Source organism: Vipera ursinii, assembly GCF_947247035.1.
Source record: "Vipera ursinii genome assembly, chromosome: 17".
NCBI classification, from domain to species: domain Eukaryota; kingdom Metazoa; phylum Chordata; class Lepidosauria; order Squamata; family Viperidae; genus Vipera; species Vipera ursinii.
In genome coordinates, this window is record NC_139530.1 from 2,386,947 (window position 1) to 2,404,508 (window position 17,562).

Sequence of the window (17,562 nt, forward strand, 5' to 3'; positions counted from 1 at the left end):
GTAAATGTATTTTAAGCAGATGTCCTTTACTCTCACAAACAACTGGGGATATGTGGCCGCATGAAGAAGAAGGGAGAGAACAAGACAACAAGAACCAGCGCTGAGTCCTTATTTATTTTTTAAAAAATAGTTTTGTTTTCTTTAAAAACTGGGCCTTTGCACAAGCAAAAAGAAAACACACACACACAAAAAAAACCCCAACATCTATAACAGAGCAATAAATCCATTAGGGCTGACCCAAATGAATTGTAAGGGGGCACCGTGTGAAGAGAGTGATTTTTTTCCCCATCACTTTATCTCAAAAGAGAGAGAGAATAAGTGGGTGTGAGAACAGGAAGCTGCAGAAGCTGGCTTCCTGTTTGAAAATGTGACTTAAGGAAGGGGCAGGGTGAATGTAAATTGGGACTTGTCCTTCTTCATCCTCCTTTGAAGGGATACGTCACCCCAGGTTGATCTCTTGTACTGTTGTACGCAGCAGCCCATGAAAAATAAAACCAGTACTCTTTGCAACAGTAGTTGGAAAAGTTGGCACTTCTTGCCAAGTCTTCTCTTGAGGAGCACTGACCCTGTCTCAGGAAGCGAAAGATAACAGAACCAGGCACGTGTTTGGTTCACTAAACCTAGGAAATTGAGCAAAACAAGTGTGGTCTTCCCGGTTCGATGCTCTTAGGGCACCCTCTCTGAGGATTAGATAACTGCTTCAGTGGAGTAAATTTCAGTAATTATGCCAGTTCTCCCCGTATGAGGTGGCATCCAGATGATATTAATCACCAAAAGCAAATGTGACACACAGACACCCCCACCAGCTTGCAAACTCTTTCGGCCAAAATTATGGTGAAAAATCTATTCTTAGTTTGTGTCATAGTAAGATCAATCTGTTTTCAAATGGGGAGTTTTTGTCTGAATCAGACTGACTAATTATTCATTAGGTACTTTTTATACAATGTTTTGGTTCTGAAATTTTGCCCTTGACTTCCCCCGTAAGAAGTGGGCAGCCCACATGCCGCAACGGGGCCATTTTTGTGGTTGCTGGAACATATTACAGTTCAGTGGCATTTTATTTTTTTAGGATAAGAAATAGTCATTGTGTTAGACATCCTAAAAGCCAAGTAAGAAAGAAAATGCCAAAAAAAAAAAAATAAGCCAGCCCCAATGGTAATGTTGGGCTTGTATCATAACTTCTGCAACTCTTGGAAGACAAAATCTTTTTTTTTAAGTGCTAATTTTTACTGGACTGATCCTGATTTCTTTTTTAATTTGGGCAAGAAAAAGGCTTCTGGGCCTCATAGGTGGGTTTGCACCGAAGCCTTAGCCGTTTTCATCTCTCCCTTTCTTTAATGATATTTTTCATGTTCTTGGCTGACTTCTACCAACATTTTCTGACTCGAAGCAATTGACGCTGGTTGCTCCTTGCTGCCTTGCAGTTGTCACTTATCTTTTCCAACTAAAACACTGCAGATGGAAATTAGAGCATGCTTGGCGCTGGCTTTTGGCTGAAGGTGAAAAAGAGAGAGAGAGAGAGACATCCATTAAGGCTTGATGGTCGTGACCAAATGTGAGGACTAGAGAGATCCAGCTGGTGGTGGCTTGTGCTGTATTTTCACAGCGTGTTTGTTTAGCCAGACCTGAAAAAACAATGCTGGGTTGAGCAGTTTTGGCAAGGCAGAAAGGCATGGAGTTCTCAGCATAACATGCGAGGATGCTTTGAGGTCACCCAAATTGCTGACAGCTTAAAATGTGAATGCACACCATCTTTTTTTTTTTTAAAAAAAAAAACATCTCTGCGTGAGACACTTAGGTGTTTCCTAGAAATGAATCGACTGGACCTTGTCAGCTTTCTGCCAATGTTGTGGTTGGTAACAAAATAGGAACAGCAAGTTCTGCTCAGTACAGTGCTGAGCTTTGTGGATAAGCGGAGGCAAGCCAATAGGAGTTTAGAATCTGAACTGTCTTTTCCATCTCCAGCGTCCTCACTGCTATGCTATATCTGTGTAGGAGAACTTGTGTAGGAGTCAGCAACCGGAGCCAATTTGAGAGGCTTAAGGAGGAAAATTTAGGCTACTCCCTATCACCATCAAGAAGGACAACACATTGAGAGCCAGGCAAAGAGCATCTGTGCTGTTCCTCTGGGGACCAGCTAAAGACCCTTAGCACTGCATCTCACAACTCCGTGAAGTATCCAAGATAAAGGTAAAGGTAAAGGTTCCCCCGCACATGCGTGCTAGTCGTTTCCGACTCTAGGGGCCGGTGCTCATCTCCGTTTCAAAGCCGAAGAGCCAGCGCTTGTCCAAGGACGTCTCCGTGGTCATGTGGCCGGCATGACTAGACGCCAAAGGAATGCTGTTACCTTCCCACCGTGGTGGTCCCTATTTTTCTACTTGCATTTTTACGTGCTTTCGAACTGCTAGGTTGGCAGAAGCTGGGACGAGTAACAGGCGCTCACTCTGTTACGCAGCACTCGGGATTCGACCCGCCAAACTGCCGACCTTCTGATCGACAAGCTCAGCGTCCTAACCCACTGAGCCACCGCGTCTAGATAGAAAACCACAATATTTGGTCAACCGACCCATGGTGCGTATGGCATAATGTAAGTTTTGTTGCTGAAGAATTTGTCTCTCTCAGCCTCACAACCCATGATCAACACACTCTATGTTGTGTTGACTCCATGAGGGGTCTTTCTACCGTCCTTGGGAACTGGCAAAGAGGAGATCATGATTTTTCCATAGCTTCAGGGATGTCCTCCTTGCTGCACAAGGACTGGGAGCTGCACAATTTTTTTTGCCTGCTGGCAAGGGAGAATTGTCCGGGTTGATCACGATCCTGACGTGTCTACACACCCTACAGACGCTTGTCCCGTTTGGCCTACCTGATTTTTGAAAAGGAGGATTGTTCGGGAATGTGAACTCTTATCCCAGTAGCGTTGCAAACGGAGCAAAAAATAAAACTAAAAATTAAACGGGGGAGGAAAAGTGACGCCGAAACCTTGGAGAGTGATTGGAAAATTGAGTGCAAGAAGCAAAACAGGACAATTACGTCATGGAGAAATGAAATCCAATGTTATGATGAAACTCCATGGCAACGGAAAGGCACGGGGTGGGTACAGAGCTTACCACATTTGGGCTTTTTCGTTTTAGAAGAGGGGAGAGGCAGGCTAGGGCACGCCAAAATCTGACAGGATAAGAAGAATTTTTCTCCCCTCTCCAAATTTTACGAATCGGTCTTACAAAGCTCCTCTGTGGGATTTTTCAGACTAGAGAAAAGGAAGAACGGAGAGAATTTACTGCCATAAGATGTATTGATGGTCCCTGACTTGGCTGGCTTAGAATCTGGATTAGGCCCAGCCACAAAAATCTTTAGTGGTTACTCATCGAGATCAGCACATTGGGAGAGAACAACTCACCGGCCAGAATGAGAAATGAGATGATATATTAGGCTGGTCTTCGGCCGAGTTGAGCAGGCCTTACGTTCTTAAGTCTTACTCGAGTTGAAACTTCATAGATACTTATAATATTGATATACATAAACATACACAGACATAATGTTTGCAGCGATGCCGTTTCCTTCTTCTGTGATCTCATCCCTATTATCTCCTGAAAGTCTCCTTTCCAGATGCTTATTCGGACTGATCTTGCTTAGCTTTTCAGTCCAAATGAGAGAGCTTATTGTAGGGGGCAGGGGCGGGGCGGAAACAGCAGAAAAGTCACTCTGCCCTGGCATTTTTTTTTAATAAAGAAAAGGGCAGAGGCTGCAGAAATTTAAAGAAGATACGCTATGCGTACTGTATGAACGTGTTTGGGAATATCTGCTTTGCGGCGCACAAGGACGGTAGTGAGATGGAATGACTGCTGCTTCCCAAGCAGCGACAAGAGGGCTCCATTTGCAAAAAAACCTCCCTGGGGCAAAAGCTGCCCTTGAGCTGGTTGCTTTACTCCTTCTTGTTCTTCCTCCTCCTCCTCCTCCTCCTCCTCCTCCTCCTCCTCCTCCTCCTCCTCCTCCTCCTCTCTTTCTGTTGGGGGCTCCCATCTGCAAGGCAGGGCCAGTGGCCCTTCTGGAAGCTGCTGGATGGGTGATCTGGGAGGATTTATTATTATTATTATTATTCTAAAAAGCAGAGCAAAAATGCTCCACATAACTTAATAACTCAAGCCTCCAGGTGATTGTGACCACAGCTGTCTGCAAGTTGCAGACACCTTTTGGAAATTCCTGTTCAGTCCTTTCAGCAGCAGCTGTATGTTTCTAACCACGGAGAAGAACCAAATGGCTGCACACTTTTTTGTCTCCCGGCATTGTTCAAAGAAAGGGGCAGCTGCTCAGAGATGTAGACAAGACACGCCGGGGAAAAAAAATGTCTCCCCCATCAGGGGTTACTAAGCGTCTTGAGACCAGAACAGCTGCTTTGGAGGCTGTAGCCACAACAGGAAGGCCCTTTAGACCAGATCAGATCCTTTTGCTTTGTAGCTGTCTAATCCAATGTTTCTTCTTCTCATTGGGAGCCATTCTCAGAGCCTGAGTCATAAATTTTTCCCATCTTCTCCTGCCTTTTTTTTTTAAAGCCAGGAAGCGGGTGGCAAGATCTAGTCAACTTTATCTGGGCTTAAAAACTAAGTAAGGTTAGTTCTAAGAGGAGAGACTGACCTGGAAAATCCAGGCCTGTAGGCTAGACTGAATGCTCAAATCAAATCATTTATTACAACCATAAGGCCAGAAAACTGGTTAATTAAAAAAAGAACATAATGGATGAAGTTAATGGCAAACTACTTCTGTAACATTGCATGAATGTTTCTATGAAGTCACAACAGTCAAAATTTGGCTCAAGGCACTTTTGCCTTTTAATGATAGGGGGAAATTAGACTATTCTTGTTAGACACCTTAAGATCTTGATAATTAGTCAAGACTATTACACAAGGCCATACTTACTTTCTAATTAAAATGTGTGCTCCTGCCAGCCTAGCTATCCGAAAGCATGCAAACGCGAGTAGATAAATAGGTACCACTTGGTGGGAAGGCAGCAGCGCTCAGTGGCGTCATGCTGGCCACTGGACTGCGGAAAAGTCTTCGGACAAGGTTGGCTTGATGAAGCGCCACCCCTGGCAACGACTAGTAGAGTAACATCTGCAGGGAGTCTTTGACTAAAGTATTTGCTGGTTTTTCACATATATTTCCACCCATCACACACATGGGTTATGATCTTTCTGTAAAGGGAGGGCTGGCAGAGTGTTGTTGCCTCTTCTTTCCCAGACCCTAACCCTAACCTCCCTCTGTCCCGTGGGGTCATCGCAAAAAAGCCCAATCATCTGGTCAACCCTTCTCATCACTTTGAACATCTGGTAGAGCAGGAGGTCGGCTCCAGCAAATGCTCCCACCCTGCCCCACCCCACGGCGGCTTTTAAACGAGACAACGAGGCCGGTAGAAATAGGTTTGTTTTCCTCACTGGAGACACAGAAGGGAGCAAGGGATTGCAGTGTCAAGGGTTGAGCTCGTGGTTTTGCCGGCAAGCGAGGGAAAGGAAGAACCCAAGAAACAAACAGCCTGTTAGATATGGGGGAGGGGGGAATGAATCCTTCTGCTTTGATTTTTGTTCTGGGCTTTTAGGAATCTGTGGGTGGACTGGAGCTGGCAGGCAGAGAAAGAGCACCCACCAACCACAGGGTTGAACAGTTCAGAAGTTTACTAGACTGTTTGTGTGCCAGAAGTGGCTGGGTGTGGAGCCAAGAAGGACGAAAGAGAATAATAGTAGGGGGCTACAGCCCTTCCTCCAAGCTAGCCTTCCTTCCTTCCTTCCTTCCTTCCTTCCTTCCTTCCTTCCTTCCTTCCTTCCTTCCTTCCTTCCTTCCTTCCTCTTTCTAGTTCAAGATAGATGAATAATAATCAGGATAAAGTGGTACATCCACTTTATGAGATTTATGAGTAGTTGTTGAGCCCACTGAAAGGGTCCTTTTCAGACATGGCTCTCTCTCTCCCCCCCCCCCACTCTTCCATCTGTTTATGCCATAGAAATAGAGAAGAGAAGCTTATTTATTTGTCTGCTGTTCTGTTGTGGGCAGCCATTCCCTCATTCTCGTCCTAACCAGCCATAATTGCAGCTTTAATCATTTGTACTGTCTTGTCTCCTTCTTCCACGCCTTTACTATTTCCTCCTGTGTCTTAGCTTTTAGGCTGAAAGCAGGGGCCACTTCCTGGGGCCTGTTCCTAACCAGTTTTGTGTCAAAAAGACGGGGTGGGGGGAAGTCTACACCTATCCACCTGTTGTGTTTGAGCTTGTGCGGAAAGTATATACAGGCAGTCCTCGGTTTATGTCCACAACTGAGCCCAAAACGTCTGTTGCTAAGTGAGACATTTGTTAAATGAATTTTGCGGTCTCCCTAAAACCTCACTTGGAGGTTGCTGCCTCCAAGCCACTGAACTCTTGGATAATACTGAGAGTAAACTTTCCCAAATGTGGGGCAAATATTTTCTAATTTTGAGCAAAGTTTTAAAATCACTTGGATGGGCCCCGTTGGCTCATCAACCGAGATGCCCTTTCTAAGATTCTAGGCTACAAATATCTTTTCCTTCAATCGCTGCCATTTGTTCTGGGCGTTAAATTTGTGTTGGTTTAAAAAAAAAAATCTGTTGTTTTCTAGGAAGAAAAGGACTTCAGTTTGCGATTGTTATCAAAACAAAGGCTGCATTGTGGCTTCTGTGAGTTCAGATGCTTTTTGTTCTCAAGCCCAATGAATGCCACTCGATTCGGCCACCGCAGAAGACGTGAATTCAAACCTTCATCCCGTTCTTTCTGATCCAGTGTCTTTTCTTAAACCCAACAGCTGGATCTGTAGATCCAGATACTGGGTGGGAGTGATAGAGCGGCTGAAGGCTTATCTCACCCATAGTTTGTCTATTTGAGGTTTCTCGGCACACCAGATGTTGAAAGTCAGGGTTTAGGTGACAAAATGGAAACTGGGTTGCAGTCACGGATGTTCAGTAGCTGATAAAATGGAAGTATGGCAAACCCAAGCTTGTCAGGAGGTCATTTGACGCACTTTCTCTGTTGCCCTTTTAATTTGCTTTCCACGTTGGTTGGCAATGTTTTAAGATTTGAAGATTTCAGAAACAAGCTCCACGGCACTGCGGCTGCTCCTGGGACACGAACCTTTAACAAAGGTTAAAAACTAACTCCACTGGATGATTAAGATATTTAGAAACACAGGTGGTCCTTGACTTACAACCGTTCATTGAGTGACCGTTCAAGGTTACAAACGCACTGGGGGGAAAACGACTTAGGACCGTTTTTCACAATTGTGACTGTCGCCGTGATCAAAATCCAAACGCTTGACAACTGACTCCTATTTACGACGGTTGCAGTGTTTCCCTTCTGACAAGCAAAGTCAGTGGGGGAAGCCAGATTGACTTAACAACCATGTGACTAATTTAACAACTGCACCGATTCATTTAACAACGGTGGCGAGAAAGGTCGTACAATGGGGCAAAATTCACTTCGCAAATTTTCACTTGGCAACAGAAATTTTGGGCTAAATTGTGGAGGATCAGCTGTAGCATCTGCATGAAGTAATTCTACTTGTAACAACCCGTGCAGGAAGAGGAAGCAAAAGTTGACACACAGAATCTCACAGTTTGAAATCCACACCAGTAGGGGGTGATCTTTCCCACATAAATTGGGATAAGAAAGGTGAGCATCTTTTATATTAAACATTAGGAGGACCGGCAAATTAATCTTGTCATCTTAAAGAAGGATGTTCAGTTTACTGCCTCTTCCCCTACGGCAGATTTAATCTCTGCATGTTTTGCCTCGCCTTCAAAATACGAGGAAACCTTTGCATTTGTTTTTGTTTTTACGGCGCCATAATAAGCAGTGTAACGTTTTAAAAGAATAGAGAGAGTTTGTTTACCTGGGACCAAGAGAAAGTGGCTACAAAATATAAAATGCTGCTGTTTTGGTGAGACAGTTATGGATGGTAGAACTCCTATAATATTCTGCTGAAAATGTGGGGCTTTCTTGAGGCTGCAGTTGAGGACATTTAATTGCAGGTATAAATCAATGAATTAAAATGTGAGGATGCTTCAACGGTCGCGAGTGAGAAAAACAGTCCTAGCTCACTTTTTTCCATGCCTCTGTAACTTCAAACTGTCAGTAAGCGAACAGTTCTAACTCAAGGACTACCTATATTAGGGTGTAAGTGAGCGGGAGGGAGATCGGAGGTTTAACCACAGATTATCTTTCCCACATTCCACTTCCCGAATTCGGCTGTATGCCTTTTGCAGTGGGGCTCGCAATATATTTCTCCTGGGTTAACTTAGGCCTCCTTGTATGTAACCTGTAGTTTGCCCCTCCCTTGAGGTTTAATTTTTGGCTTGCTTTTTCTTCAGGAGCTGCAGGCAATGCTCGTGAGACGACTCCTCAACAACGGCCCTGTGAGGTAGGTCGAAAGGAATCAAACCTTCCTCCTGCCCCCCCCAGTGAGTTTCTTTGACTGAGCCCACGCCAAGCCACTAGGCCTCGCTACCCCCAGGTACCGTTGAGCCGGCCTTCACCAGATCTTTTCTAATAATCGATTCGCCTTCGTCTTTGCCTGCCTTGTACAACGGCCCCCTCCAGCCACCTTATTGCAAAGGACACTTCAGAGGTGAGCCCTGACATGCGTGTGTGTGTGTGTAGGTTGCAGAACCGGCTCTACCGCACGGTGGCTGCTTTGGCATCCATCAGGGAAGAGGCGCGGATGGTGCGTCTTCCTCCTGCATTTATCCTTCCCGCCCAAGGGAGGCTTTGTGTAAGAGTCAGGATGAATCCCCGCCAAAGCAGGTTGCGTAAGGGATAGGTGGTAGGCAGCTGCTGTATGCCTGGCTAGCCCTAGAGGCCTGGGGTGACCCACAAGCTGTCCCCCTTTACACCTGGACTGTGGGCGGTCCTGCGTGCCTGCATGCCTGGGCATCCCACGTGCTTCCACCTGCAAAAAAAAAAAAAACCACCCACCCCTTTCCTTTCAAGGAAGCCAAGCGCAAAAAGCCTGCCCTGCCGCTCGCCTTTCTGCACAGGCCTGAGGTCTGGCAACCGCAGGCTTTATTCTCCTCCTCCTCCTCCTCCTGCTGCTGCTCCCTCTGGCTGGCAGGCAAGGCGGCTTTCGGCCGTCCAGCCGGGGCTGCTCTTCTGCCTCCCCCCCTCCCTCCCTCTGGCTCTCTGTCTGCTCCGCGCGCCCGCGCGCATGTGCCTTTTGCGGAGCGAGGAGGCGGAGGCGGCAGGCGGCGGAGGAGGAGAAGCAGCAGCAGCAGCGAGGCGGGGGGAGGCGGCGCCGGTTCCTGGAAGAGCCCAGCCTGGGGAGTTGGTCACATTCTTGGCCGGCGTTCAAGAGCTGAGCAGACACCGAGAAGCGGAGGGAGGAGGAGGCGGCGGCGGCGGCGATCGGAGAGGAGGAGGAGGAGGAGGAGCAGCGGCGGCGGCAGCAGCGCCCAGCCCGCCCGTGCTCAGTCTGGGCTGGAGCGGGCGGACGATCGCAGGCGATCCGGGGCGGAAGGCGCAGCCGCGATCAAAGGCCACCCGCTCCGCGCCAGACAGCGGCCCCGGCGGCGCTTCCCCGGCTTCGCAGCGACCCCCGCCGCCTGCCCCGCGCTCGGGGGCCATGGGCAGAAAGGCAGCCGCTGCCCCGCCGCCACCACTCGCCGCTCGGACCTCGGACGACGCGCCCCGCGCTCGCTAACCGGCGCTTTTCTTGGCTTCTCGCCTCCGGACCGCTCTGCGCTCGGATCGACCCCCCGCCCGGTGGCTGGGGGTGGGCTGGGCTGGGGGGCTTTTTTTTTCTTCCCTCCCCCGACCGCCCCAGAGTCGGCCGGACCTCGCCGGCTCGGCCGGGAGCGCTTTCTCTCCGGCCCCTTCTTTTTCTAACTTTTCTCCCTCTCTCTCCCCCCCCGCCGCCCCTTCCCCGAAGATCTAGTTTTCTCCCCCCCTCTCTCTCTCGCCTTTCCCCCCCCGCCCTCTTTTTGGCTCGTTGGCTCCGGGGGCCGAGAGAGAGAGAAATTCCTTTTCCCCCCCCCCCAAGAAAGTTGGGAGGTCGGGGGGGAGAGCGGAGCCGGAGCCGGAGCGCCCGCGCATCCCGGGGGAAGAAAGCCGGGCGATGTGAGCCTCGGTGGCCTTAGAGGACAGCGGCGTCCCGTCGGAAGGAAGAGGGCGGCTTGGGCGAGGGGGGGTGCCGTGGTTTTCTTTGCCGCCCCCCCACCTGCGCTCGCCTTTCCTCCCCTCTGGGAAGAGAGAGAGAGAGAGAGAGAGAGAAGGCGCCTCTCCTTCCCCGAGGCTGGAATTGGGGCGCGTTCTCCGGGGTCCCCCCCAGGCCAAAGGGAAAATTCGGCGCCGCAGGAACCCGGGGCGCGGGGGGGCCGGCAAGCCGCCGACGATGGAGACGGTCCCTCGGAGCGGCTTCCAGCCTCACCCCGGCCTGCAGAAGACCCTGGAGCAGTTTCATCTCAGCTCCATGAGCTCGCTGGGCGGGCCGGCCGCCTTCTCGGCCCGCTGGGCGCAGGAGCTCTACAAGCGGGAGAGCGCCAAGGAGGCGGCGGCGGCGGCGGCGGCTTCTTCCTCCTCCTCCTCCTCCTCCTCCGTGGTCCCCGAGCCGGCCCTGCCGCCGCTGCCCGCCATCCCGCCGCCGCCGCCGCCGGTGATGCCGGGCCCCTTCTTCATGCCCTCGGACCGCTCGACGGAGCGCTGCGAGACCGTCCTGGAAGGCGAGACCATCTCCTGCTTCGTGGTGGGCGGCGAGAAGCGCCTCTGCCTGCCCCAGATCCTCAACTCGGTCCTGCGCGACTTCTCGCTCCAGCAGATCAACTCGGTCTGCGACGAGCTGCACGTCTACTGCTCCCGCTGCACGGCCGACCAGCTGGAGATCCTGAAAGTCATGGGCATCCTGCCCTTCTCGGCGCCCTCCTGCGGCCTCATCACCAAGACGGACGCCGAGCGCCTCTGCAACGCCTTGCTCTACGGCGGCGCCTTCCCGCCCGGCCGCTGCAAGAAGGAGCTGGCCGCCGGCGCGCTGGAGCTGGAGCTGACCGAGCGGAGCTTCAAGGTCTACCACGAGTGCTTCGGCAAGTGTAAGGGCCTGCTGGTGCCGGAGCTCTACAGCAGCCCCGCCGCCCCCTGCATCCAGTGCCTGGACTGCCGGCTCATGTACCCGCCGCACAAGTTTGTCGTCCATTCCCACAAAGCCCTGGAGAACCGAACTTGCCACTGGGGCTTCGACTCGGCCAACTGGCGAGCCTACATCCTCCTCAGCCAGGATTATGCCAGCAAGGAGGAGAAAGCCAGGCTGAGCCAGTGCCTGGACCAGATGAAGGAGAAGTTCGACTACAGCCATCGGTACAAGAGGAAGGCAGCCAGGGTGAGGCCAGAGATCTCTTATTTTTGGGGGGGGTGGTGGTGGAGGGAGGAACGGACTCGGGGCCAGGTGTTTCCTTGGAGAGAAGGAGGCCAACTTTGCTGATAAACTGGAGACTCGGAGTGGCTCCAGGATAACGCCGCGCAATTGGCACTTCATCGGACCCGGTGTGGTTGGTGTCAGAGAGAGATTTGAACTGTAAGCCCAAAGCCCTCCCTGCAAGGGGGGCGAAGTTGCTTGTGCTTGGCACGTTCACGTCTTGGCAAACGTTGGATATAGCCAGTGCTTTTTTTGTAAAAAGAAAAAGGTGCCGGAACTCACACGTGTCATACAACCCGCCTTGCCTACCCTACAAGGTTCCATCCAAAAAAGGTGCCGGAACTCCGTTCTGAGCGTTCTGTGAGAAAAAAAAGCCCTGGAAATAGCCAATCCATCAAACTTCCTGATCGCGCCCGGGTCGGTTTTTCTACCCTGCTACCTGGTTGGGGCTTATGGGATTTCGACCTTTCTGGAGTTAAATATGACTCATGTGAGGGCTGTGAGCGAACGTAGAGGGTGTTCTTTGCTCGGGTAAAAAAGATGGAGTGTAAATCTAAGCTACGTGCCGTGCCTTTCCTCGGGATGGGGAAGGCTGGTTTTTTAAGTAAGCCTCTAGCTGTCTGTACTTCTGGCTTGTGTCTCTTGTGTGTGTGAATCTCAAAAATGGGCTTTGTGCACACGGCAGCGGAGGCTTATGCTGTGCCGAAACTCAGTTTGCAGTAATGTGGGTGAAGCAGAACCCTTGGTGTGTAAATGAGGCTTACAGATGTGCAAAAAAGATACATCAGAACTCTGGATGAGGTTTGCAAGTAAAAATTAAGTGGAAAGATACAGATTTGGGAGACTCTGCATAAAGTGTTTTGTCCATCTTTGGGAACCAGCCGAGTGCAGTGACTTTTTCTATCAAAATAAATCCTTTGTCTTTTTAATTTGGGGAATATAGCGGGAGTCTCAAAATTGGAATCAGTTGTGCCTGTGTCCTTGGGTCAAAGAAAGCCATTGTGTCTTTCTGCATTCTTATATGCCCTTGCCTTTCTGGTTTCTCCTCTATGTTGTATTTTATGGTTCAATTTACATAGGGCACACAGAAGGGTTTGCTTTGGTGCAGTGGCATTTCTTAAAAATGGAGAATGGTACTGCTTGGTGTGTTCTGTCGATCTGCAGTAAATCTCAGGACTCTATAAAGTGCATGAACTTTGAAAGAAAGAAGGAGTTAATTGCCTCTCTCTTACCAAACAGGAGAGAGAGTTGCCATATTATCCATTATTGCTGATTTGAAGAAATCCAAGGTGGATTTTTTTTTCCTCCCCTCTGTCTCTTTAGCATTTCACATAGGGAGAAATTTTAACCCATCACTTAAACACACAATCCGAGTGATTCTGATTGTACTAATTCAATGCACTTATAAACACAATTGGGGTTTCGGATGTGTGCACAGACTGTTTGTTTTTTGATGCTCAGCATTGTCTGCTTGTGGCTGTCTCGCCAACAATTTTTGTGCCTGGGTTCAATATACACTCCGGAAATCAGTGTGTCCTAGTCTGGGCTGCTAGAGTTACTTTTCAAACATGCCAAGCCAGGCAACTGGGGAGTCTGCCCAGCCAGACAGATTGAGAGTACATCGGTACAATATCCTCTTTATTTACTCTGCAACCCTGTTCAGTTCCCAGAATCCTCGGGGTTGGCGGTTGGGTGAGAAAGTGGTGCGGTGCGGAAACCCTGCCTTGGCACCAGGCCTGGGGAATAAAGTAGGAAGGATGTGGGTCTCTTGGGAAAAAAAAATGTGGATGGTTCAGCAATTTAGCCTGCCTCCCCATTGCCTTAAGAAGCAATAGTGAAATGTAATGCAAAAGGGAAGACGTTTTCAATTAGCTCTGTAACGGTGCAGGATTGTCAAATTGCCTCTGAACCATGGGGATTTACAGATCTATAAATCGGAAGGAAAATCACTTGGCTGCTGGCAGGTGGAGGTGAAGGCTTTTTCTCTTTAAATTCCCGTGCATCTATTTTAGAGAAACCCACCCACTCTCGCCCACCACTTTGAGGCCACTGGTCTGCCGAAAGCACGCACCACAAAGGACCCCGATAATTTTTTTTTTAAAAAAATAAGAGTTAAAAGGAGCAGAACGAAGGGACAAATTTAAAAAAAAAATATCCTCACTTCCTCCTTGTGTTTTCTCTTTAGTTTCCACTTTTCGAAGAAGAGGAAGCCATTTTCTGGGGACTTCCCCCCCCTCCCCGCTTCTTTTCCTTTCCTCCACCCTCGTCTCCCAGAGCGTCAATGGGAGAGCTATTGTCAGAACATTGGAGTCTAAAGACTGCACATTATCTCTCATAGACCAGGCTGGATGCAGCGTTAATAGCTTCCCCGCTCTTTGGCTAATCATGTGCTAAAAGTAGCCATGGCCAGTCCTGGGTTATGTATAGGAAGAGGAGGAACAGTGAAAACTGGTGTATTTGGCAGGGGGGGGGGATACTTTTCATTGTAAGTCCTAGCATTTTTTTGGGGGGGGGGTATCGAATATTTCTTTGGTGACCCAGGAATATAAACTAGAATGTACATTATGTTGCTCTGCCACATAAAGCATCCCCTTCGGAGACTAGCTAGCCTTTTAACGAAGCTTTTATGCTGCGAAATAATCCCCAAAGGGTGGGAATGTCTTGGACTTTGGAAATGAACAAATATCACTAGAAGTAGCCATGAGGGTCATCTAATCCGACACGTGTACTCTTATTCCAGACAATGATTGAGCAGTATGTCTGGACAGTGTTTCTGGGGTTCACTTTCTCTCTCTCTCTCTTTTTTTTGGGGGGGGGCATTGTACCATAAAGCTTGTGGATATTTCTCTTTCAGGAAATGTCCATGGATGTTGGTAGAAACATTTTCCTCCTGTGGTTCTAAAATTGATACCATTTGCTTTGCTTTAAACGAGCGAAGACGAGACAGGTAGACCCTCCCCCCCCCATACAGACAGTTTAAACTATAGTGTGATAACAGAGTGGACTTACAGGTTAGCTTTAGCTTCTTCCTCTGTAGAGCTGGGCGTTGTGTGAATGCTTGAATTCGGCTGTAAACACTTGTATTTGGGGAAGGCCTCTCTGTTACCGTCTTCCATGATTTTTCTCCTTCTGCTCATCAGATCCTGTTTCCAAAAGAATATTGGTTAGAGTTTTTTCTTGCATCAGGAGAATAAACCTTTGTGTAAGGTTGTTGCTGGGAACAAAATGACCCTGAAATAAAGTTGAGGTCTGTGGGGGAGGAAATGCTGGTGGGGAGGGCAGGTGGGGAGAAAAAATCCCACTTAATCTTGCACTGGGCTTGCCTGAATTTTGGCTGAGCTAACCTCTGTTTTGCCCTTAGCTAGGTGTTGTTGTGTTGCTGGCGACAGCCTGAAAACCTATATGTGCTTCTTGGAGTGTGTATGCGTGTGGTGGTGGTGGTGGTGGAGTGTGGGTTTGCCTTGTGCTGGGGCTTCCCCTTGAAGCAAATCTTAACTCCTCAGTATGAAGAACAACCTGTTTGGAGGCCAAAGTGGAAAGTTGGTGGAGCCCGGTTCCTATCAGTCGCGATCAAGAACGAAGGGACTAGCAGCTTAGATATATCTGGTTTCCTTCTCTACCCTCCCTCATTTAGTGGCATAGGTAGTCCTTGACTTACGACCACAATTGAGGCAAAATTTTTGGTTGTTAAGTGAATCATTGAAGTTGTTAAGCCAGTAACGGGGGCGTCGAGTCAATCTGGCTTCCCCATTGTCTTTGCTTGTCAGAGGGTCGCAAAGGCTGATCACATGACCCTGGGCCGCTGCGACCGTCATAAATATGAGTCAAGATGCCAAGCGTCTTAATTTTGGTCATGTGACCACCGGGATGCTGCAGTGGGTCGTTAAGTGTGAAAAACGGTTACAAGTCACTTTTTCCATTGCCACTGTAACTTGGGCCACTGAACAAAGAGTTGTAAGTCGAGGACTGCCTGTACTTAGTAGTACTGACTGGGGAACTCTGGGAGTTGAAGTCCACACATCTGAAAGTTGTGAAGGTTGAGAAACACTGATCTGTATTTTATTTATTATTTACTGCTGGAGTTAAGTCTATTTCTTTTGGCACTTCCTGACTGTTTTAACTTTTTTTTCTTTGTTTTTCTTGGGATTAAATCTTTCCCATGCGGACTTTGAAATCTTTTAAAGTCACTTCTGGACTTTGTTCTGCTATGTTTTCCCCAGCTCCTAAAGTGTGGTACGTTTCTGTGTTTCTTTCTCTTGGGTTTCCTGGAAGCCTTTTCCACGATAGGGTTACTTTTTGAACAACTGCAGACAAGAGCTGGCCGCTTCCTATTCTGTGTTTGTTTGATGTGCCTGGAAAAAAAAGAACTCTTTCTTTTGTGGAAGACTTAATTTCTGGGTGTTTTGGAGTGCTTTCGCTTTACAGCTTTTTTCGTCATTGGCATGCTGGTTAAAGGAGCTACTTTTGGACTAATCTCTCCGTGCTTTCCTGTAATTTACATTAACACAAGAATTCCGAAGCTTTACTTGCCTATCAGGACAGCCTATTTTACTTTCAAGGATCCTGTTCGGGGAATGTCAAATAGAATGTAAGCATTTTGTTTTCATAGAAATACATGAAACACAACTTCCTTTCCAAAGGTTTAAAAGGAAATACCTAGAGACCTCTTGAATCTTTGTGGTTGAGGTGTGGAAACATGCCCAGAGAGAATGACAGAAGTTTTGTTTTTGTTTTTTTTGCTCGTGACTTTAGAGTTGAATAACAGTATCAGTCACCAATAAACAATAATGAAATAACAGTTGAGCAGACGCAAGGAAAAGACACAGCCTGATTGGGTTCCCGTGGAATTGTGTGCCTCGATCAGTGCAAAAGACATTTGCATCCTTCTCTCCATTTTTTCTTTCTGGTTTGTTCCTCAAAGTTCTGCTCAAGTCAGCGGCATCACCTTAAAAGGATAAGGTCATAGACTCTTAATTGCCTCTTGGTTTCCCAATCCCCCTTTTTTTTGGCTAGCCAGTTTGTGTAATGTCTGTCTCAAACAGTTGAGTAAGGGCATTGAAGCAGCAGACAGGATGTTAAGTGTAAGGAAGTCTGGGTGAAATATAACAGAAGCTCCAGTATGTTGAAGGATGCAACCCTTTCCAGCCTCAGGTTTTAGCTGCTTTGGGATTTTTCAGAAACCAAACTTTTGAATTTTGATTGCTGGAGTTTCCATCACATCTTTTATTTTCCCTTCTATTTCCCCTCTTCTGTCACAACCTTCTCATTCTCTTAAAGCTTGCATCATTTGCTTCCTTCCAGCCCTTTCGTTGTTACATGATGCACACTTTTCAAGCCAAAATAAACAGCGTGCTGCTTTTTGGCATTTTGTGCATGTCGTGAGTTTAAGCTGCGAAGCTGAAACTGCATTTTGACTTTGCAAGCAGCAGAAGATTTAAAAAAAACACTGTATCACTTCTGTTCTGCTTACTATTCACCTCTCTTCATGTAATTTTACAAGGAATAGGTTGATTATCACCAGTGAATTAAGAAAATAGTATTCTTTAACTGCGGTTTATCGTGGTAGCTAGGATTTCACATTAGACTCTTCCTTCGGATTTGTCCGCAATCAACCCAGCTACTGTATTTTGTAAACTAGAGTTATGGTTCTCAGCTAGTTGGATTGACATTCAGAAGAGCATCAAAAGAATTTGTAAGCAGAGCGCTATGTTGTTGTTAGCTGCGAAGTCGTGTCCGACCCATCGCGACCCTATGGACAACGTTCCTCCAGGCCTTCCTGTCCTCCACCATCTTCTGGAGTCCATTTAAGTTCACGCCTCCTGCTTCAGTGACTCCATCCAGCCACCTCATTCTCTGTCGTCCCCTTCTCTTGCCCTCGATCTTTCCCAGCATTAGGCTCTTCTCCAGTGAGTCCTTCCTTCTCATTAGGTGGCCAAAGTATTTGAGTTTTAGCTTCAGGATCTGGCCTTCTAAAGAGCAGTCAGGGTTGATCTCCTCTAGGACTGACCGGTTTGATTGCCTTGCAGTCCAAGGGACTCGCAGGAGTCTTCTCCAGCACCACAGTTCAAAGGCCTCCATTCTTTGGCGCTCAGCCTTTCTTATGTTCCAACTTTCACTGCCATACATTGCAACTGGGAAGACCATAGCCTTGACTATACGCTATAG

At 48.1% G+C, this 17,562-nt stretch overlaps 1 protein-coding gene across 2 annotated transcripts in view; it reads left to right on the plus strand.

The window, feature by feature from the left end:
- Positions 1-10,053: 10,053 nt before the first annotated feature.
- SKI (SKI proto-oncogene) overlaps positions 10,054-17,562 on the plus strand; it is a 90,180-nt gene continuing 82,671 nt past the window's right edge. For both annotated transcript variants that reach the window (XM_083375790.1, XM_083375791.1), the window contains exon 1: positions 10,054-11,361. In XM_083375790.1, the coding sequence (XP_083231916.1) occupies positions 10,384-11,361 (978 nt within the window). In that variant the 5' untranslated portion in view covers positions 10,054-10,383. The remainder of the gene's footprint in view (positions 11,362-17,562) is intronic.